Source organism: Vanessa cardui, chromosome 9 (assembly GCF_905220365.1).
Source record: "Vanessa cardui chromosome 9, ilVanCard2.1, whole genome shotgun sequence".
NCBI classification, from domain to species: Eukaryota; Metazoa; Arthropoda; class Insecta; order Lepidoptera; family Nymphalidae; genus Vanessa; species Vanessa cardui.
Window position 1 is genome coordinate 13270060 of NC_061131.1, and position 25239 is coordinate 13295298.

General features: G+C 31.9%; 1 protein-coding gene across 1 annotated transcript in view; it reads left to right on the forward strand.

Annotated features, from left to right (window-relative positions):
* The window catches only part of LOC124532639, a 78974-nt gene that overhangs the window by 16991 nt on the left and 36744 nt on the right, over positions 1-25239 (forward strand). Inside the window, exon 2 of the mRNA XM_047107665.1 lies at positions 16758-16865. Within this exon, the coding sequence (XP_046963621.1) occupies positions 16800-16865 (66 nt within the window). The 5' untranslated portion in view covers positions 16758-16799. The remainder of the gene's footprint in view (positions 1-16757; positions 16866-25239) is intronic.

Sequence of the window (25239 nt, forward strand, 5' to 3'; positions counted from 1 at the left end):
TTAGTCATCAAATTCTGCATTGCAATGTCGGCATGAACAGTAATTATGAAAGTGTGAGAACAGGCACAACAAATCTCATATCCCAGATGAAAGTTTGTATCTCTGCTATCTTTGCTTTTGCTATCTTTTATTTAAGAGAGCTATTGGGGCTTCAATAATATCAACAACAACAGCCGGTTAATTTCCCACTGCTGGGCTAACGTCTTCTCTGTCTTTGAGGAGGAGGCTTGGAACATATTCCACCACGCTGTTCCAAAGCGGGTTCTTGGCATAGGCGGGTTGGTGGAATAACTATAATATCAGTATTATGCATAACGATACTTCTAAAGCGATATACTTGCGATTTGCGATGGACAATATATTACAACTGTGTGGTGTGTACCGTGAAACTCTTGATTGAATGCTGAAAATCGCAAAATATTTTTACATATTTTAGTGCAGTATCTGGTTATAAAGATGACCATAATTATTGTTGACCTATTTCTTCGATTGTATATTTAAAGGAAATAAATAATATCAAGTAAATTATTTTATACTAAAAACAATCGTAAACATCTGAAATTTATTAAGCAAACTTTCCAATAATTCCTAAATGCCGTATTTGCGAAATTTATTACGGTCGATTGTTGATACGTTCTTTAATTAAGTGTGGTTTGCGATTTCAACCTATTTCTCCCATTAAATTGCTGATTCATATCAAGATTTATTCATTTGTATTCAAGCGCTTTATAGCTCTTCATTTAAAATTGCCAAAATTTTATCTTTAATCATTATAACATCATGTCAGGAGAAAGCATTCGTCAGATTCAGCTTTATCGATTTGTTTTATTAAATGTTTACCAAATAATATTTCCTTTTCTACTAAAATATGGATATATCTTGAGAATAAACGATAATTTGAATTCCGCTAACAATATCATCGGACTCTGTCGAAGATAGTAAAGAAAATTATTGGTGATACACTCGTCCAAATATGTTCATTTCTTCTGTAAAATTGAGACCAAATTTACAAATACGAACCATGCTGAATTATTCATAGTCAATTCTTCTTCTTTAGCTACAGCTGACTTACCGTCTAGTGGGCCATCCACTTATCTATTTCCCTTGAATAAAGACACGCCTATGAAAACAGTTTTCCCAATAGACGCTTTTATTCAAGAGAAGACTTTCTTTTATATGTCTTTTATCACTGACTATGAATATATAACATGACTTTTCTCTGGGGTGAATCAATAAGCTAATATGAAGAAAGACTCTGTTCGTATTTATGAAGTATCTCCGGAGCCTAAAAGCAATTTGTTACGTCAATTATTTGTGATATGGATACGTTTAAACCATATTGAAACAATGACATTGATATCAACAGAGAAGTTTTTTTAGTTGGTTTTATTAATACCAATTGTGTCCCCTGGGTTTGAAGGGGACACAATAGAAATCAACTTTGTGTCAATTTTGAAATATGAAGTAAAATGATAAATATTGTGTGTTTTGACATAGAGTGGAAAGGACTTATAGTCTTGCAGACTGGACTTTTCCGGAGATATACTTAATATCAACAGACAGTTTTTTTTTTGTTAGCCAAGCTATAATATGCCATGACTTCAAAATACAAACTGAACACATGAAAATCAGAAATACTTGTTCGTAACTGAGTTTGTAGTTTCATGTAAAATGAGCCTTCTGCCCATTAAACAACCTGGTTTCATAAATGAGTAATTCAAGGTAAGTTTTTTAGAAAAACAGCCAAAGTGCTCTTACTCTCAGACAGCATTAAGTTCGTTTTAGTGTTCCTCGATCATTTTCCTCAATGCCTCAACTTAACATAAGATTATTCTGATATTATTGAAAGAACCCGTCGCAAAAACAGGCCTTTTGATTCAATTACCGAACCGACGTTGGTTTTAAGCAACGTTTTACGTAAAACATTCTGCTTAATTCTGGAAAAAATTTACTGAAATTGTGTTACGAAATTTTACGTCTTCTAAAACTTGTACAATGTTTTCCAAATCCTATTTGCTGTCGCTCATATTCTCTGCAATTTACAGGTTCTTGAAATTTAAAAATGTCGCTCACATTTTAAGTCTCATATACAGTTAGAAGAAAAATATCTGTATACACTATATAGTCTAATTTGTCATGATATTTTTTAAGTCATATAGAAAGGCCGTTTTGTTAATAGCGGGTCTAGTAACGGTGAATGGTTGATACTGTTCAAAAACATTGGTAGGTACTGTAAGATATATTAATAATTCCGTATGTGATAGGTGGTAAACGAGCAGGAGGCTTACCTGATGGAAAGTGACTACCACTGCCCATGGACATCTGCAGCTGCAGAAGGAATACGCTCTTTTCTTGAAGGTTTCCATGTCGTAATACTATCAATTCGCTTCCAGACCTAAGGAACTAAGATGTATCCCTTGTGCTTGAAGTTAGACTTGCTCATTCATCATTTATACCGAAAAAACAATAACTCTAAGTGATACTCCGATTTTATCGTCATTTTTCGGCACATTGGCGGTGTAAATTAATAATACTAATATGACATATAAAAAAAGTCTTTTTATAAATTTACACTATTAACTGAAGCAAGGGTAGAATTATATTAAAGTAACACCAATAAATTTTCTTACAGTCGTCCATACATAATAGAATGGGATTCCATGGAATGGTTTTCGGCATCCAACTCATATTTAATTTAGCTGATATCGATTGAGCCGCTAACGTTTAAATTCTATTCATGTGATGGTTCAGCTATCCCTAAATATTTGAAATATCCCAGCAAATACCTCGGCGAAGTGAGTTCGAGATCCGAATTACTTTAATTTCTGAAAGGTCAGGTTTTACACGAAAGGTCAAAATAGCCTTAATACAATTTTGGCCATGCTACAGGTGTAATTTTTAAATGTCACAACACCTTTGTTTATTGAGACCTCTTTAAATATATAAGTTTAAATAAAGATCTTTTTACGTACACATGTATGTATATATTGACTTTAATTATATACTAATTAAAATAATAACTATATCTAAGTAAGAATTAAAAATATTGATTGTATAAATCATGTGTATGGGTCGTAAGAAAGCTTCCACTGAGAGGAAGACTTGGGAACCTTCACGAAAAGAGGTTACATATTTTACAAAAGCCGGCAAAAATTGGACCCGCCCTGTGTCACAAGAGGAGGCGAGGTCTTTTATTTTTAATGAAGGTTTTACAAAATAAAAAGTCCAAGTATTCCTGAAAACTTATACAAACTTTTTATTTACTTATTTATATTTATAATGGGTTGAGCCGTCATCACTCACTTCAAAATAGCAATTCCAAGTGTTATACAAATACATTATGCTAATTTATATTATATTATACTAATTATTATTTGTATAATAGGTAGGTGGAGTGGGAAACTGACATCCTGATGAAAGTCATTCATCAGGATCAGACATCATGAATGCGCCGCTCCCCGTGACAACTACGATTTTACTACCCATATTCCTGTACCATACAAACTGAAACACTTGGTGTTGCTATTAACGGTAAAATGAGATGACTAGGTGGTATCTACCCAGACTGTCTAGGACAAAGTCCTACCACCAAGTCCAGTAGAAGTCTGCTTATTTTACATCGCTAAAAATGTGATTTTCTTTACAATAACAAAAAACATTTTTGGAAAGAATTTCAAAAATGCGGCTTACTGTAAAGTGAAAGAGTAAAAATTGTCACATAAGGAAAAGTCGTTACGCCAACTCCACTCGACATTTATTTTTCTATTAAATACAGATTTCAATTATATATGATACATATGTGTATATATAATAATTCTGTCTGGTAGTCAACAAGTCAAAACTCCTCGATTATTTATCATTGATATAACATTGTATATTGAAAAATATGCTTTCTTATCAATATATTTTTAAAAATGATTTGAATTTGTTAAGCGGCAAAGTTAGAGATATCCGTGGAATGTTATATAGAAACGAAAAATTTGCTCCAAAAAGGATTTATAGATAGGTTACCTATAATATATTTGTTTTTATATATTCATGTACAGAATTGAGCACAACTCCCTTAGACCTTATCATACGAACGCTACGCTTTTGACTGTTCCCTAGAGAACGCTTTCTTTCCTTATAAAAGCGTCCTGTACGTTCAATACGAACTTTAGCTGTTCCCTAACTCGTTTGACGTTGAAATACTTTTAATGGTTTCGGTATTGAAATATTCCATCTATAAAATAATGCTATTAAAACAAACTATTGCTATAAACTATACCTGAGTACATCTATACATATAACAAGTTATTTAAGCCAAAATGGCCAATGGTTAGAACGCGTGCATCTTAGCCGATGATTCCGGATTCAAACCCAGTCATGCACTACTGAATTTCCATGAGGTTAATTTGTGTTTCTAATTCTTCTCAGGCTTGGTGATGTAAAATATTGTAAGGAAACCTGCAAATGTTTTATTTCAACGAAATTCTGCCACATGTACAAATATCGACCAAAAAGCATTGGAGAAGTGTAGTGGAATAAGTTCCAAAACCTTCTCATCAAAGGGAGAGATGTTCTTATTCTTAGTAAAATTAAAGGCTGTATTTACCACGGCTGGTAAATACAGCCTTTAATTTTACTGTTAGGTAATTAAACCTGATTATATTAAATATTCTTTATGTACTGTTCTTTAACTGTTTCTTATTACTATTGCTTTCATTTACACAAAAATAAAAAGTAATATCTTATGCAATATATAGCTTATTTGTTTTCCGGTCTTTATTGTTTCTGGTCAAGTGGGTTTAAAGTAAGTGAATTCACACAGGATAGGTAACTATCCGCTCAAGGGAAATATCATCTTACATCCCAAATTTAGAGGCACATTAGCGATGAAAGGAATGGTTAATAGTAGTGAACACTTACCATCAGCTGGCCTATATCGTATCATCTATCAATTTTGTAAAAATAGAAGGTTAAACTTATTATGTATTTATGTAATCTTGTAACAAAATAAACTATAAACCAACTAAAAGGATAATGATATGATATGAGCCGAGATGGCGCAGTGGTTAGATCGCGTTCATCTTAACCGATGACTGCGGGGTCAAACCCAGGCACACCAATGTATATTTATGTGCTTAATATCTGTTTGTTATTCATCTTGTGCTCGGCAATGAAGGAAAACATCGTGAGGAAACCTGCATATGACTAAATTTCTCTAATTTCTCCTCTAAGGGAGACGAGACCTTAGCCCAGCAGTGGGAAATTTACAGGTAGAAATAAAAAGATAATGCAAACATTTAAATCGTAACTAGTTTTTCAGTCTTAAAACCGCTGAACGAACTCTCACAAAAGTTTTCCATTAAAAATTCACAATTCTATTTGCTCCGTGGAATTAATGCAAACTTTAATTTGTTTATATAATGTAAAATATAAAACCGCTTTCGTTACTTATGAGAAATATTCTATGTAAGCTCCGCTTAGGTTTCCACATAATCATTAATTATTTTACCGCAAACGTGTGGTACTTTATTGAAAATGTTGCCGGCTTTGACTGCTTAATAAGTTTATTGGTCAGGTCAAAAGCTGCCGACTAATATTTAAATGGAACAGAATACAAAAACTAAACCCTGTGTTTGTATTCTGTTGCATTTGAATATTACTGTTACTAGTTTACTTTTTGTTTAATTTAATTTAATAATTTCGTTGTCTATTTTTATTTTTTACTTGTTTTTTGTCACGAAATCTTTGAAACGTTTTTGAATAACCCTCCTTTGGATTATGAGAATGAGAAAATAGAGTATGTATACTACTCATGCACACCTAGGGTAGGTTTACCTTCTATATGGCTGGTGCCAAATAAGATTGTTAAAGTCTAATGTAAACTCAAACTCAAATTCAATATAGAAGCATTACACTAACTTATACCTATTAACTCTAAATTGGAAAACATCGTTGTTCCACCAGTAAATACAGACACTAATTAGTTTTTCTGTTATTTTAATGTAATTATTCCATTACCTGTGTCACTATTGATTTTAAATACAGCGTGTTAATAAAACTCCCCACTCTAAATAAAACGATGTAATTAGGAAGAGATTCTGCTTATTAGCTAGTAAATTGGTTTTTGGTCTTAATTTTCAACTCAAACAACATAATATGTATAAACCTACAAAATTAAAAATTACCTTTTAAAAAGTTATAGTTGATAAAATATCGAGCCTCATTAGTCAAACCTATTTGGAATTTAAATTCGAATTAAAAGAATTAGACAAAGAACTTTCACAAATTGAATATCAACGCTCGCTGAACTTCCACCTTCTCGGGATACGTCTGAATGAATTTTAATGAAGCTTTCAACGGCATTCAACTTTTAAATTAAAGTCAGCTTTGAATGAATTGAAGCCTATATCATCTAATTGAATACTACGTGGACTTCTGTCATTCATTAAAATAATTACTGCAATATGTGACTCGTCTGGCTCGGATCTCATTATTTACGCAAATCAAGCAATACTAATGACACTACATTTTTCTTTTCGAAGAATGACTTAACGGTTTAATTTGTAAGATCAATTAACACAACAACAACAATAGTCTTTAAATTAATGGGCTAAGGTCTCCTCTCCCTTTGAGGAGAATCATCATCATCATCATCATCAGCCTGATCTTGCCCACTGCTGGACATAGGACAAGTGCACGCTACTGTGGTCTTTCTCCGACTACTCGCATCCAGCTCTTACCTGCCGCCTTGCGTATATCGTCACTCCACCGTGCCTGAAGACGTCCTACACTACGTTTGCCAAGACGCGGTCTCCACTCTAGAACACGTTTTCCCCATCGGTTGTCGGTTCTACGATAAATATGACCAGCCCACTGCCACTTCAGCTTACTAATTCGTCGGGCTATGTCGATGGCTTTGATTCTTTAAGGGGAATGTTCGGCACATATTCTACCACACTGTTCCAATGCGGGTTGGTGGAATACACAGTTAGCAGAATTTCTATGAAATTAGACACATGCAGGTTTCCCTCACGATATATTCTAGGTGAATTAGAAACACAAAATAAGTACATGAATATTCAGTAGTGCTTGCCTGGGTTTAATCCCGCAATCATCGGTTAAGATGCACGCGTTTTAACCACTAGGCCATCTCGAGTTCACACGTAGGCTATTCATTCAAATACCAATTTGAAATGTAAATGTTAACTGGGACATGCTAAATAGAGACAGCGCTAAAATCAATAGTTACTCTTTTCCAGCAATTAAATTACATTTGTCAATTAAATACATGTAGATATTAGCATACGTCAGCATAAGCCATTTCATTTACGGCGGGTTTTCAAACCTTCAATCTTATATTAAAGATACGAAGATAATATTTTGTCACATTTAAGCCTTATGTATTCGAATATTATTAATCCATGCCATAAAAGAAGGCGGATGTAGAACTCTTTATAATGAAGAATATTTAAAAATACTTTCATGAAAAGACTTCGAAGTTTTGTAGATCTTATGTTGATCATAATTAATAATGTCATAAACGCATATGTATTTTATATAAAAAAAAAAAAAACATAAATTAATTTGTCCAATTGGGATATTACGTATAAGTGCATTTAGGAGAATTAATAAAACTTTGTTTTTTTTTTATTATTCGACATATGTAAGCACAATGACTGGCATATAGATTTATTGACGAGTTGTACCACACCTAACATCTTCAGTGGAGTCTTTGTAGTTATACTGGCTCAGTCAGCCATAAAATACAACCTTGCCAAACACAAAAATCTTGGAAATCGTGGCTGAGGGTTGATTCATCTCGTGCTTGTAGGACAACGTCTATCGTCCACTATCCACTAACCCGCATTGCAAAAGCGTGTTTGAATGCTCTCTTAACCTTCTCCTTAAAGAAGAGGAACCTTATCCCAACGGCGAGACTTTCACAGACAAGAATACAGATCATAAAATACAAAATGTACATATATATAAGTACGCGTACTCACTCACTCAAAAGAAATAAATAGCTAAAAGTAACCAATTATAAAGTTTCCCATTTGTACAATGTTCCCAAAAGGGAGTACAAGTTGTACTGTACAACTCGGTCTAGTACAGGAGTTATATTAACTAGAAAGTATTCAATTGTAAGCGCTAGTAGGTAGTTACTTCTAAAGCGACCACCGAGTGCAAATCGTGTTCTAAATTTAAAAATAAATCAAACCTACATCATATATGAAGCAACACAATTGTTACTAAATTCCTGTAAATCATAATATATGCGTGCTTTACGCGCACACTATCATAATATTTATGCTTTACGAGATATTTGCAAGGCGAAGTGAGCCAGAAATAGATAATGGTCTTCATATTTAACACATCAGGCATTCTCTATTAAAATTCATTGTTTAAACGTTATTCTTGGCTGTTATTAGTGGGTGTATCTGGAGCGATTTAACTAATCGTTTGCAAAAACAAAAAAAAAATAAGAATAGTATTACTTTTCTTTATCGTATAGGTTGGCAGACGAGCATATGGGCCACCCGGTGGTAAATGGTCACCATCACCTATTAACAATGAAGCTGTAAGAAATATTAAGTATTCCTTAAATCGTCAATGTGCCACCAACCTTGGGAACTAAGATGTTATGTCCCTTGTGCCTGTAGTTACACTGGCTCACTCACCCTTCATACCGGAATACAACAATACTCAGTACTGTTATTTGGCGGTAGAATAACTGATGAGTGGGTGGTACCTACCCAGACGGGCTTGTACAAAGCTCTACCACCAAGTAAATATCTAGCATCTTTCATACTATCTTGTATACCACTAGTTCATTATACATGTCTCATTAACGGACCTGTTCTACTCTTGAGTTTTTAATTGAAGGTACGGATTCTGTAGTCTTGGCTGTAACCTGGGAGTGTGTTTATAAAAAAAAGTAATTTCGAGAAGTTTCGGGAAACACCTGTCTATAATGAAGATAATTGAGATGATTAGATAATTAAAACAATACCGAAAATATTTTTAGGTAAGATTGATTGAAACTGTATACAAGAAAGAGACAGAGATAAAACAATGAGAGGGAAAGTTTGCCAGAAGAGGATATCGTTTTTCTTTAAGTGACAATTTATGTCAGTTCCCTCAGTTGAGGGTATAGTTATAAGCCGTTTCAAAGGAGATCGTTCCAAAAAGTTTTTAGTAAATATAAAAATAAATATAGTAAATTAATCGTGCTTTTTATATTTTATTATGTGTAGGTACAAAAATATTTTATGAACAATACCAAGCTCCCATTTTACAACATGCAAGGAATTTACATAATTTCAGACACGACATATTCGTGCAATATGCATTAAACTTGTTGATATAACTTGCTCATATGAAGATGTTATATTACAAGCTTTAATAAAACCGAGCACTAACCTTGTAAAATTTTATTATTAGTTATGGTCGTTACTATCTAATACATATCTGTCAAATGTTTACTTTCTATCCACTTTACTTAATCCTTAACAATTCTTATTTCATCATCTTCCAAATTTTGCGTGGGTTCGTCACAGCACATCTTCTTCCATACTTCTCTTTCTGACGTCATCTCACAAGTAACATTCTTTCCAGCCTTATCGTCTTCGACACAGTCCACCCACTGTTTCTTTGATCGTCCACTTCCTCTTTTTTCACCCACGTCTATGCTCAAAACCTTCTTCAAGACTTCCTTAATAATTCTCATGAAAAAAAATAGTAAATAAAGATATGTTATTTGAAAATTAAAAAGTGTTCTTTATTTAAATGGTTTTATAAAATTAATCATGAAGTATCCATTTCAATTTCATAAAATCATATCAAATGATTTTTATGTTATCAAGAATTATTTGCAATTATATCAGATGAACCAAATTTATACGGGACCTCATTTTGATGACATAAAAATCGGACATCGCTAAAGAAACCTTCGCCAAATGTTCGTTAAAAATCTGATGAATTGAGAGCCTTTGTCATCGTTGTTGACAAAGCTTTCGAAATATGACAAAAGACGATTAAAATTACGAAAATCAATACAGACCGAAATCAAATAGAAGTATCAGTCATTTTGAATTTTAATTTTGGTTGAAAAAACTTCTAATTTTATTTAAATATATTTTTTTACTATTTTATTATTGCCAGTTTGAAACCGTTTTATATTTCAAGAATAAAATCACCTCTGAACTTGTTGAACGATAGATAATTAGTCGAGTCATCTCTCGTTGTGTTTATTTTGCTTACCTTCGCCGATCGAGAACCAATTACAAGTTTTTTTTATTTCAGCGGCTATACGTCGTCCCATTTAAAAATCCATTACAATAGGTGTAATAATAATGGACAATATGTATTTTCATTTTACAGTCATAACAACGCGTCTACTGAGATTTAGTCACTTTTAATTCACTAGGATATGTTTCATTATTTTCTCAAAGGTTTTAAGCTTATTTAAATTAGTAAGTTTATTTAATGGAACATTTGTATTAGAATATACCAAACATCCAGCAGACAGCTGTAGCGCTGTGTTAATTACTTGGTGAAATAATGAATAAGCCTGCCGTATTCAAACCTTGAAGGCTAAGCCTTAAGAAAACGTTACCGGCTTAGGAATTTCACGAATAATTTGTACTGGAAATTGTTATAGCGGGAATAATAATACGTATTTTCCAAGACACCGTAATGTAAACACTGCCGACTGTAACTCAAAAAAGAAACACATTTTTCTTATCTAAAAAGTAAATGTAAGTAATATTCAAATTAAGTTTCTTTTTTTATTTCACGTTCCATTTCGGTTCCAAAATATAAAATTTGGTCGAATTTTATAAAAATCTATAAATTCTTTTTTCGTATCGTGTACATATTATTCGAACTGGTAATTCTATCTGATATTCCGACTACTACATAGTATAAAACAAAATTGTTTGTCTGTCCTTGTACAAAATGATGCTGGCAAGTTTTTTAGTATAATACATGCATAATATAGTAGAATATCACTTAGGTCAAAATAATGTACAGTGCAACCTTAAAGGGTCTTCAAAAATGTACGGCATGGTATATAACTATCTGGCTAAATTAAGTAATGTAGCATTGATTCTCATCCAATTAAATACGTTAAATACATTACAGATTAAAGATATGACATATTTAAATTGCAGGACACAGCGGTTTCTATTGCTTGATGACAAAAATTTTTAAACATTCTGATTAAAGATATTTAGTACTGGCATAACATAAAAAACACACTGCGAACATACGTACGCCCACAATTTGGGTACCATTTATGATTTCTTTCAAACATAAATCAATCTTTTTATATTCTAAAGACCTTTTAAACATATTATAAAGCTGGAAGTATATTGAAAAAAATTATCAATTGTGAGTGATCCATATTATTCATTGTTGAAATTTGAATAACGTGACAAGTGACACGTGACACGGAAATGCTTCTCAAGAAAGTCCTCAAACGATAATGGTTTTCGTGAAAGCAACATTCGCTTCTGTATTAGTGTGTGTGAAAGTATGGATAAAAGATACACATTTAAACATTAAATCAAAATGAACGCCTGTATATAGCTTATTTTGTGATAGCGATTGTAATTAAACACAGTGTATTAATAATAAGGGAAATGCGAGCGCGTACAATCTCAACGACTACTTGAACCCATTGTCTTTTCTGACTCAAGCCGGAATTCGAAACAATTTTCGGTGATATTAACTGTTTCGTATTTCTGGTGGATAGCTCGTAAGTTGATAGATCTCGAGGTCCTGGATTTAAGTATGAGTTGAACCAATCTCATATATTAATAGCGTGAGCCGATTTTGTCTCAATGATAATGGAACGGTAACTGTATATAAAAATCATCGGTTACACATTTTAAAGATCCAGCCAAGATGTACAGAAATTGAAAGAGGTTTCTTCATTGCAATTTATGAAATTGTTACGAATTAACAAATAATTAATTTGAGATCGGAAAAAGTCATTGAGCGGTAAGAGAGCGGTGCTACGGCTGTATAAAAAAAATGAAAAACGTAAACAAAACTAAAGTGAGTTATTTTCGATAAACTCCAATTCTAAATGAACTAATGTATACCATTCGATATTAAAAAAAATCATCACGGCACAAAAGGAGTTCATCATTTCCCGCCAAATGTAGATAAGAGACAACAACACTCAATTTACAAAGAAATGAAATCAAAACAAAACCGGTGATAGCTTTTGAAATTCTTTAAAAATCATTTGAATAGAGACCTACTCGTAATATGTTTTGTTTTCCTGTCAAGTAATTCTCCTTTGGCACATGAACTCTCTGCGGTCGGTGTCAGTTTCGCGTTCCATCATATTACGAGAGTTAGGGAATTTAGAGTGCATATGTGTTTACGAACACACACAAACAATATACACACACACACACAAACATTATAATACTATTTCCTGCGTAATTTATTTGGCTGATCTACGTTGAGAGCAATCATCACCCTACCAGTTCTAGTTTAATGTCTAACCGACTCAATCAGCGATTTTGTTTTTCTGTTATATTATTGAGTTATTATGTCGTTAATAACGACGATAGCATAGCTCAAATTGTTTATTATTATTTTTTAAATTGTATAATATATTTTAATTTCAACTTTAAATGAACATGTTGATACGATACACTGTGAATGTTATGTACACACTGTAATCGATGTTGTTTTTCTTTTGTTGGATGTTGTGTAAGCCATCTATTAATATGTATATTGTTAGTGTACTAATTAAATAAATATAATATAATATGACAGATAAAATGTGAATGAATGATAGATAGAAAGCGTTCAAAATGCTTCTGTAGCTAAATTAAAAAAATATATTAAGGAATGCTTTTGTGCGAAAGGTTTCTATATAGTTAGTGAGTTTATGTTTGATAGCACACCATGGGATTGCAACGATCGCCTCTTGGCTATTTCTATTCATATACAGTATGTATTTAATTAGTTTCACAAAAAAATACCCGCTGAGTTTCTTTCGCCGGTTCCTTCTCAAATGGTAGTAGTGTGTAATTTGACCATCAATAAGAAAGTATAGCTTCTACATTGAATTTAAATACTTTATGTATGTTATCCTGTATTTTACATAAGACGTTTCCAGAATTTTAAGTCTATTTTCAGGAAAGGTTTCCATTTTGTTTGATGTACTAGCCCCTTGATATTTGAAAGGCAAAGCCAATGCCGGCGGATACACTTAAATTAAAATGTATTATTAGTTACGGTAAAGAAAATACTTATTTCTCTACGGGTTAAATCAAAGGCACTAAGGGTTTTTATTTTCTCTTGCAAATAAAGTTTTCTGAAACATTAAAACATTATAATGAAAAACTATTTTTATTCAAATTCATATATTGAGTTTCAAGTAAAGATCAAGAATCACCAACAACTTTTTTTTTAATTTGACCAAAATGTACAAAAAAATTTAAATAATGTAAACAACTAGTGTTCGCCCGTGGATTCGCTCGCGTTTTAGGTATTTGGTAGTCATGTGTTACGCAAAAACGTAGCCTATGTCCTTCCCTGAAGATCAAATTTGTTTTATACCATATTTAATCAAATTCGGATCAGCGGTTTCGGAATGAAAGAGCGACTGACAAACAGATAGAGTTACTTTCTTATTATATTAACATAGATTACATAAAGAAGTTTTTGTAGAAATTATGGAAAATAATGATAATAAGATAAAAGGACCAATTACTTACTCAAGATACCAACCCCGTGTCATTAGTTAATGCATTTGATTGAAACATTGCTGGGGAAAAAATCCTCTATGCCGTATCTAATAAAGACCATCATCGCATGAATATTCATTTTCCTTCTTACTAAGAAAGTAATTATAATATGTTTGTCTTCTTTTGTCTAATGTTAAAATTATAGTGACAGAAAGAGATAGATCATTCCATCTATTAGCCTGTTAAGGTTTTGTAAATATGAGTAGAAGAACTTACTTATTAGTAGTTGGAAAGTTCTAAAAGTAAGTGCCTTTAGAACTTCGTTTCCTTTCCTTTAGAACTTTGTTATAGTACCTCTTTGTTTAAATCTTTGGTATTTTTGAATATTTAACTACGAGTAAAACTTTTTTTAATTAGTCCTACTCTCAAAATTGTATTGAACTAGCATTTGCCCGCGACATTGCTCTCTTGGCATACACTTAAAATATTATGCTAATTTAAAACTTCTTTGTATACCACATTTGTGTCAATCACCCTTTAGGGATAGAATATCTAAAATTATATAAAAATGTATCTACTTATTTAAAATCATTAACATAAAAATAAAGCTATATGTTTTCAACTTAAAATAATTTCAGACTTCCATACAAACTTTCAACCCTTAAATTACCCCCTTAGAGGTAGAATATTCCAATATCCCTTCCTTACACATAGATAGATAGACATAGACCACATGTCTACTCAATAAAACGACCCTACTCACCAAATTTTATGGTCCTAACTTAATTATGATGAATCAAGACATGTAATTTTATAATTAGTAGATCTGTAGATCAACCTATTCTTCTAATGACGTCACTCTGACGTCACAACTCGTGTCTGTTAATCTTTAACAAATTTGATGCTGCAAGTAACTTACCGTCAAGATTCAATTATACTAATAAGATGCGAAGAAAAAATAAGCACAATTAAGGAAAGGTAAACGAATGTCACGAAAATGATAGAAAAAAAATTCTTGCTTCCATAAACACTTTTAATTTAGTAAAGACTCGGCAGGAATAATTAATTTCTTATTCATCCTCGTTTTAACGAGCTCCAACTTGACGTTGATTTTAGATTTTTTGAATTTTTTTATAGTCTACAGATCTACATTTCATATCAGATGTCGTATCTGGTGATTTTATAAAGCATAGCATTTATATTCATCACTTAAATCGAATACATTTTCTCGGTCTAAAATGTTCAATTATGTTAAACTTATTAATACCAATATTCATTCTTCTCTCTTCTTCATTACTCTGTATTTAGCCAAACTTATTACAAAACTAGAAACTATTTTTTTTTAAATTGAAAACCATTCAAAAGCGTTCTCTAAAAATTTCAATGTGAAGAATATTCGTGACACAAATGATATCCGAAAACTGCAACTAAAATTTGAAAATAGAACAGCATTTCATTCGCCTACGTATTTAAATAAACTGAACGCTAACAGACCTGCACTCTCTAAATAAGTCCGTTTGACTCGTTTCTGTCATGATACCGAGTGAATTTGTTCAAAAAAAAAATTAAAAAACGGTGAAAAAGTATTCCTTAGGAATTATGTGCAATGCCAAAAAGAAAAAAATATATATTGTTTTAAGTAGGCTTCACAAGGCACTTTTCGACTATCAAGTTATAATATTGAATTAAAAATAAAGCTAGCACCAGTTTGTAAAGAAGATTTTAATCAATTTCAAATTATAGAATAACTGTTACCAAATATTGCATCGATTATATAATTAAGAACGTTCAAAATAATTAACATCTATTCAAGCTTAAATCCTATTTGGTCATATTAGAGAGGCTATAGTTGTGTGACATATATACGATTATAGGTATATATAAAGGGATAATAGTATATGGATACCTATTACATCGAATTTAATTGAATAACTATAATTAGTAAAGAACAAAAGGGTGTATGTATTTGTGTCTATAATATAGTAAAATAACTTTATCGAACTCAAGTATTATCAAATATACAAAATAATAAACGAGTAACGAGGAATAGGTATTAATAGAATATTTTACGAAAAGCTTATTGCCAGCGATCTCTTCCAAACAGCCTTTGATAAGGGGATTTTCAAATCGATAAGATCCGTATTTAATTAAATAGAAACTATGTTATATATATAAAACTTAGGACGAATATTTGGACGTTGAAAAAAACAATACTTCCTGGAAGGTAAGGCTCCTGAACGATGTAATCTCGAGACAAATAAACACTGCGTAGTTTGAGCCGGAGGGCGTAATATGTTGTTTTTTATGTATACTAAAATATTTTATCATGTTATCTTATGGACACAATGTCTTATCCTGGCAGTAAGACAAATACCGGTTATTATATTATTTATTAACACAATAATTAATTTTTTTATGGTATAGGTTGGCGGACGAGCATATGGGCCACCTGATGGTAAATGGTCGTCATCACCCCTAGACAATGACGCTTTAAGAAATATTAACTATTCCTTCATCGTCAATGTGCCACCAACCTTGGGATGATATGTCCCTTGTGCCTGTAGTTACACTGGCTCACTCACCCTTCAAACCAGAACACAACAATACTGAGTACTGTTATTTGGCGGTAGAATAACTGATGAGTGGGTGGTACCTACCCAGACGGGCTTGCACAAAGCTCTACCACCAAGTAATAACATTAAGGGCCTAAAAACATACAAATAAGAATTATAACTGTATAAATCTTGACCGCGTTGAACAGTGGTAAAAATGCTAACAGCATTTCCCCGTTGAATCTGATACTATTATATTATTATTAGCTCGTAAAATAGAGTTTATTTTTAGCACATGCAATAAAGTCAGAAGTTCGTTTTTCAATAAGACATTACAGATAACGACGACTCATTTACGAGCTTCGTGTGTAATCCGTAAGTATTGGCCCTAAATGCTAGCATTAAGATAAATATCTTCCCACCAATTCAATTTAAATTACACAATGGAACTGATTCCTTTCAGCCTCTGGACGGCACGTAATAAATTTTCCTCTTTTCTTTTCAGATGTGAATGTGATCTCTTTTGTGGGATCTCACGTTATTACCTATGAAGCGTAAATTATGTGCGACTCCAACTTTTACGTGTGACGACGACATGGAACAATTAAATGTGGTAAGACATACATACATTTTAATAATATAATCTACATATATATAAATAGCCTTATACAACAGTACCCATCTTTCTACTATTCTCTGTTTCAATTTGAAAAAAGAGCATACATTTTTTATAAAATTTAAAATATCAATTATAGTTGAATTTCGACCACTGACTCTTTCACATACATACATTCGTCTCATCATTATGAAGAATTTAAAACAATTTTTCAATTTCAATCATTGTTATTTTATTTCTACGTGTCGATAATTAAGTAAAAAATATTCTTAATTTATGAGGCATAATTTACTAAAACATCACATTACCAAAATGACGTAAATCCAAATAATAATCCTAAAGGGACACAGATCCTTCAAAAAATTACCTAAGAAAAAAATCCATTCAAATCCAACGTCTGGTCGTCATACCTTTGTAATTGTAATACATAATTATTTCGGTTTACTTGTCCTGCTCTACACAACAGAACATAGGACATTGTAACTACGTTGGTCCTATATCAACAAGAAGTATTTTCCTTACCCTCTCTTGAAAATATTTCTTATTATAAAGAAAATATTATTGGACACATATTAGATAGGATGTATGTTACGTTATTTGTAAGACCCTTATATTTTATAACTCAATTTCCAAATGTGACAGTTTACTGAAAATACGTCGCAGTTATTGTCAATAAAATAATCGATTTGAATTTTTTCTAATTACCCTTTTTGACAATGATGTATTTAAAAAAGGAATATTGAAATATGTTTCGAAATTCCCAGCATCATAATAATAGCATTTATTAAAAGTTATGAATAAAAATACGGCTTTTGTAGTAAAATCATTATTTATTAACTCATTTATGAACTAATTATAGAATACAATAGTGTGCAAATGAATAGAATATTAAAATAGGAAAGAGTTACTCGGTATCATCTTTGCTTTGATTTTCAGAAATTTCCTCGATAACAGATTCTTCTGCAACTGAAAAAGTTTGTAGTTTAGGCTCGGCACCTTCTTCTTCTAATCTGTCTTTATGCATTTTAATAAAACCTTCATGTGCGTTAAGCGCTTGCCTTCGCTCTCTTCCTTCATACAAAGTATTTTCCCATGAAAAATCAATCTTAAACGGTTGTTCACGAACCGTTTTACTAGCTGTATTTTTTAGTTCTTCGTATTCATCTAAGTAAGATTGCTTAAGAGCTTTCTTATCAGGAGAGAGATAACTTTTTTTAACTTTCGCTTCCTTTTTAATAGCTTCAGGAAAGAGTATGGCTACGGTGTCATTAAAAATAATTTTCTGATCTTTCATAATCTCAAGCATTCTTCTTTCTTTTTCAAGACGCTGTGCTTCCAATTCCCTCAAGGGTTTCTCATGTTCAATTAATTCAGCTCTATTAATTCTTTTCTTAACAGCAATAGTTTTTTCTATTAGTTTCTGTATTATTTTTTGCCATCTTTCTTCCGGGCCAATAACTTTCATTTTCTGTTGTCTCCTGGCTTCTGCTTCTTCTTCGTGTTTCTTTTCTTCTTCTTCTCTTAACTTACGTTTTTCTTCTTCTTTTAGGGCTAGTAACTCACCTTCTTTTCTTTTTATTTCAAGTAATATTTCAGGGTTATTTTTCATCCAATTGTTTTGCCATACAATGAAGGTCTGCATCACTTTAAGCTCTCTTATAATCATATTTTCCATTCGACCTATATAAGCTGGATTTTCAATCATAAAAATTGGCGGATATAAAAACATCCTGAAAGAACCATTTACATCGCTTACTCCTAAAATGTTTTTTACTAACGGAAGTGTATGTAAGCTTACACTAGTAAGCATGTTACCGGATAATGTTTGAATCGCTATCGGCTGATCACTTCTAAGGAGCAAATCCCATGTTTCTAAATCTCCTTCAGAATTTGTTATAAATAGTAAACTCGGTTTATATAACGACCAAGTTCCATCTGTTAAACGATAAGGTCGCTTTTTCCAGATAAGTGGTCGATCTACTAATTTATCAGACCATATAGCAAATATCTTACCACCTACAGTTAATGTTATATGATGGATGAAGGGATTCTTTTGTGCTTGAGTTATAATACCATCATGAATGTTACATTTAAATTTCAAGTCGCAATACTCCGAGTTCACTACTTCACCAGTGTTAAATTCATGTCCTTCCCATGTAATCCGAGCTAATCCACCGTGCTGAGAGCCACAATAAAGGATAGTATTCAATTCAGATTCACTTTGTGGTAATATATCGCAATCAAAATACTTTCTTCCCGTTCCAGTATTTCTAGGAACATAGTTATACCTAATTATAGGTAAATTCATACCAAAACTTTGAAGGGGTAACGTTTGCGGTTGTCCCGCTTCGCCCAGTAAAATTTTATAACATGGTTGTAAATTACGATCCAAAACCTTGTAAGGCGAAACGTCAACTAATAAGCCTGATGGTCTTTTGAGAATTCTTTTAGATTTCTTTACTTTTTTACCCTCAAAAAGCGTTACGTTTTCGACAGATAAATTCCAAATCAGTATTGTACCATCTTCTGACCCTGTAAAAAACATAATAGACTTTTTACCATCGGTTAATACAGATGTTATACCGGTTGGCGTGACGCTGAAGTTAGGAGAAAGCCAGTTAATAGCACTGACACGGCCGTAATGGCTTGTCATCAAATTACTCAAGGCAGTTGACTGTACAACAGCATTATCTTGAACATTCTTCATCCATCCCATATGTGCATTCATAGCAATTTTATATTTTTCTCTTGTTTCGCTTAAAACTTCAATTTTTTCTACATTTTCTAGTTTATTCGTTATATCCCATACAACAATTTGTCCATTAATACATCCACCGACTAATATATTCTCATCGAAAGGACAAAACGACAGTACTAAAACTTCCCTCGGTGATTCTAAGTATAATTTTGGCAATAAACTATCAATATGACTCCATATCAAAACGGGATTTAGTCCATACACTGCTCTTTGAATTGGATCAGGACGAAGACCTACGCTTTTCATTACTGATGGTGAATCATCAGAATATGATATGGCTACTATTCCAGACCACATAGGATGAAAAACAGCGGATGATATATACTTATCTTTTGCTCTTACATCAGTAAAACAAACATACTCTTCGAAGGTCATTGTATCATAAACATCCACTGTTTTTTCTGCTACTAAATTAGGATAATCGTTGCAATAAATATCCATAACTGTATTCAGTTCGACAATACTGTCCATTTCAGTTCTCTTTTCATTCATAAAATTATTGATTTTTTTTATATACGAAGGCCGACGCATACTTTTTAAAGCGTTTTTAAAAGCTTGTAAACCAACGTCATCAACAGGCTCTGTTATCTTTTCATCTTCTTCGTCTGAACTTCTTTCTTCTTTTACTTTTTTTTCCTTTGGCTTATTTTGACCATCTCCACCTGCATCGGCATCGTCAGCCCCTCCCATGGCATCAGCAATCGATTGAGTCCACATATTTTGAGGATAACGTAGTTCAGTTTGCGCATAGTTATGAATTTTAAATGGACTCGCTTGAGAAGCACAGTCAACTCTACGTCGAAAAACATTATTAAACTTTTGCCTGTAGGGGGTCAATTCTATATAACCATCTCGAATTGAACTCGTATCTCTTACTCTAAATCTATCAGGTTCATACTCTTTTGGAAATTTTGTTTTGATTTCTATTTCTAATAATGGTCTTGTATTTATAGGTTGTAACTCCTTTAACTCAAGTTCACTACCAAGACTTTTCCAAGGCCTAGGCTTTTTCTGGACAGCCTTCTCTAATTTTTTCTCTTGTCTCTTTATAAATCTATCAGATTGCTGTTTACAATGATCTCTTGCTTCAGTTGTACAGCATACATAGAATTCATCAACATCGTTTGACTCATCCACAATGTAACCCATCAGTACAACATCAGCAGTATATTTCTGTAAGTGCTCTTTCAGAGGATAAAATTCAGATAACTCACCACCTACTTCGATAGTTTCCATTATTAAAGATTTATTTATACCTTTCCAAGGGTATTGTGCATTAACGTGAGTTCCTACTACCATTTCGATTTGGATTTGAGTTTCTTCACCAATGACAATTTTATATACACCTTCAACGTCATATTTCGGTATGAATCTCTTTCTCCGAGGCATAGGTTGTATTGATGTCATTTTTTCTGGCGTTGTTTTATCTGCAAATATTTATTTATTAATATATTTTTAAGTAAACAACAATAATGATTGAAGTTGACGTATCGTTTGAGTTATAATTATTGACGTGACATTTAACTTTTTTATTTATACATCTTATTTTAAGTATAAGGTCTTAGTTACTAAATAAATTAGCCACAGCATACAAGCAAATGCAATTATACTTAGAATAACTTCAATGCGACAAAAATTACACATAGTACAATGTAACTAGACAATTATTTTATAAGTGAACAAAATTGCTTGTCCTTTTTGCTTAATTTCACATTTCTTTTTCAATATTCTGTAGGTTAATGGTTCAGATTTTCCGTCATGTATTTTAGATTAGATAGAATTAAAAAAAAGTTATTAACCATTTAGAGGCATAAAAGAGGCATAAAAGAAAAGATGAATGAAATTTCATAATGGACATTTTTTCGCGTCATAGTTAAACTATTGATAATGCAAAGTGTGTTCATAATTATATTAAGTTCCATTATCAATATTTATATTCTCAATACTCGTTGTATTGCAAACACATACGCATTGCATTATTTATCACAAAACTGTAGGTCTGTTTCCGGGACAGATTTATATAGTAACCTTTAATATTCTTTCAGGGAAACCCGTAAATTTTCCTGTACAGAGAATGGCATTTTAATATTACCATTATTTCTTTCTCTGAAACGTGACATTTAAGTGTTCTCCATGTCCGTGAATAAAACATGTCAAAAAGACTCGGCATTCACCAGAGGCTGTTATTTATGAAATATGAAGTTGAAGTTAAATGTTTGCGCCTTTAGCTGAATATCATTTTCATATTTAAAATTCAAAAATCAAAAACAAAATACTCTTTGTCAATATCGCATAGTACAGTACTAAATTATATTAAAGCAACTACCACCGACAAAAACTCGATAGTAACTCTTTTCCGCCATTTAAAATTTAATTAAATTTTTTTGAGACTGTAATATTGGAGGATTAGGCTGTGTTAAATAAAGAGGCATAACATTGAAATAAATTAAGATAACCTTTACCTGTTTTATTTTGCTCATTTTCAACATATTCTTCTTCAAAGCTAGATCCAGAAGAGTCAGCATCGTCAGTTTTGATGATCGCTTTGGGTTCTTCATCTTCTGAATCACTCATTGCTCGAGCAATACCTATTTCTTAAAAAAATATACATAGCATAAACAATCAAATATTCTACTCCGGTTTTATCAGCGATCTTTATTTGAGTCATAAAACGATACGATCCTTTAACCTGAGTAACATACCCTGGGTTTGATAAAAAATAATAATTTTGCTATTAAATTGTAATGTACTTTATTTTTGAATTTATCATTCATCTCTTATTTGGAAAAAGACGTGTCCTGATTGTTTCAGAAGAAATTCTGCCACATGTAAATTCGAATATGTAATCGGATCGTGGAATAAATTCTATCCCTTTTCCTCGACAGAAGGCCTGTACCCAGTAAAAGAAGATTTACAGGCTTTTACTGTACTGCATACCTTTTTTATTTGCTTTTATACGAGACAAAGTCTACGCCACTCTTACTCCAGGCAAAATAAAACATGTATGATCGCTCTTAAAAAACGAAGGTTTAAATTGTACATAAAATTGTTTTTATTTGAGAGATTGGTTATGACTTCGATTAGGAACATGCAGTATTTTTTTACTCCGTTGAACCCTTTCACCCTTCATAATATAACTCTTTGTTTCGAAACATACATATTGTACTGTACTGTATTTCCATGTATTTTATTCAGTGATTTTCTGGGTCGTACACATATTTAAAAAAAAACATTTTGAACTGTGTTTTGTATGTTCAATTGTTAAAGAGATGACACAAAATAAAAATTTAATGTAAAAACATAGTAATAATAATCTAGTTATAATCTTTTAGAAGCTATCGGTTCAGAAACAACAGAATGTAGGTAGATTTATATCTTCCGAGTAGCTATTTTGTTGTTGACCTCATAATATAGGTGACTGTTGTAAACACATAAGCTATTTATGTTATAATAGAAAGCCAGAATCTCAAACAGACTATATGACAACAATTAAAATAAATTCATCTATTTATTACTAAACGTATGCCTTATATATATTACTTACCAATTTATAAGGTGTATGTTTACGTGGTACGTTATAATACGATATTTCAAATGAATATGACTAAACAAAACTACAAGTTATATGCGCATGCGTCAACCAGGTTTCTGTACCAGGCAGAGATTCCCACCGTTTGTCAAGCTATCCCCTTTTTAACTACTAAGTGCAATTTTCTAACAAATTTCAACTATTTATGAGTATTAAGAATCGAATACGGACATTATGTTACGACATCGCTATCTTTTGAAATCAATGATAAATATCTACGATACTTCACAGTCTTGTTATAGTTCACTTATATATATATAAATATATTTTTTGGAAAATAATTTTTACTATGACGAAGACATCGAAAAAACTAGTTTATAAATTATCCATATGTTATATATCATCGTAAAATTGTAAATAAAGTTAGATTATAATCTAGAACATTCATTCAACTTACAATAATAATACATGTACAATTTCGATAGTTCATAACATTTCGGTTAGGTTAGAGTTTTTAAAATTGAAATGAAACTTACTTCGATAGATTATAATCTGAAGAAAATATTGTAAGCAGTATGTTATGGTCCACAATCTTTCGAAAATTCACCATCTCGAGAGATAGATTATAATCTATATATACAAATAGAAATGCAGACAATATTCGATATGACTGGAAATAATTCCAGCTTTTTGAGACATGAGAACATTGCCAACTTACGAAATTCAGACTATTTACAGATTCTTGACAGAAAAATCCAATATATTTTACTTGAGACCAAACCGAGCATGAAACCGGACCTTTCATATGCAGCCTTATGCAGCTAGCCACTAAATCGAGTAATTTGCTACTTGTAAATATAACTTAACGTTTAAAGGTTGTATTATAATAAATAAAGAATAGATCATAGACACGATGATATATCATAAATGTGTCAAATAAAATGTTCGTATTTTATCAGATAAATGATTATATAAGTTTGAATTTTGATCGCACGGGATACTAGTACTAATATCTCTGTCTTAAGGTATAGATTCCTATTACAATGTCGCGATAAAATTTCATTGAATTAAGACCAATGTTGTTGCAAAAGATTCATCTCGTGCTCGACGGTGAAGGAAAACATCGTGAGGAAACCTGTATGTGTCTAATTTCATCGAAATTCTGCCACATGAGCATTCCACCAACCCGCATGGAGCGTGGTGGAATATGTTCCAAAGCCTCTCCTTAATGGAAGAGAAGGCCTTATCCTAACAGTGGGAAATTTACAGGCTGTTACTTTTTTTTTGTTTTAACTGCATCAGCAGAAAAATCTTCGCATTCCGGTATAAATATACTTTGTCTGAACCTGTTATGTTACAAATTATCTTGCAAAGAATAAAGAATTTACGTTTTCAAAATAAAACAGTTACATTTAATCTTATCAACGAAAGCAGTTGTTGTTTTTCTGAACCCTTATACTAGTATTGTTTGCAAAGCTTAAAAAGTAAATGTTTGCAGCTAAAATTACGTTTGGTTTAATACTACTGTAATAATTTAGTATGCTATCTTTTTACTTGACCTCCTGTATAGTTACGGTTAAAATACAGCTGTGTTTTAATATAGTTCCACGTAAACAATTGAGTTCAAATTTAGCACACAGTACTTAGAAACAACATTATCTAACATACTATAATTTAAAATACAGGGTTATTGGTAACTCGACGTATATCCGTTAAGAGGTGATAGGGGTGACTATTTGCAATAAAAGTGAACCATTTTTGAGTTATCACGTTTTTTAGCTTTCTTCAAAATTTGTCAAAAATGCAAATTCAAAAATGAATTTTAAAAAAAGTAACTATTAAAATCTATTGTTTTCTTTTGTTTTATAAAAACGATTAAACACTGGATATACATCAATATTTTAATAATAATTATCGGTCCAGATTTTAAAATGCCAGACGGAAAACGAATTTATTCCAATATTTTTTTGATTTTTTTTTCCTCAAAAATGCCTCAAAAACTAAAAAAATCTCTATGAAACTTGGCCTGCAGATTATTTTAAAAACATAACCGTTTTCTTAGCTTTCCAAAAATGTTTAAAAAG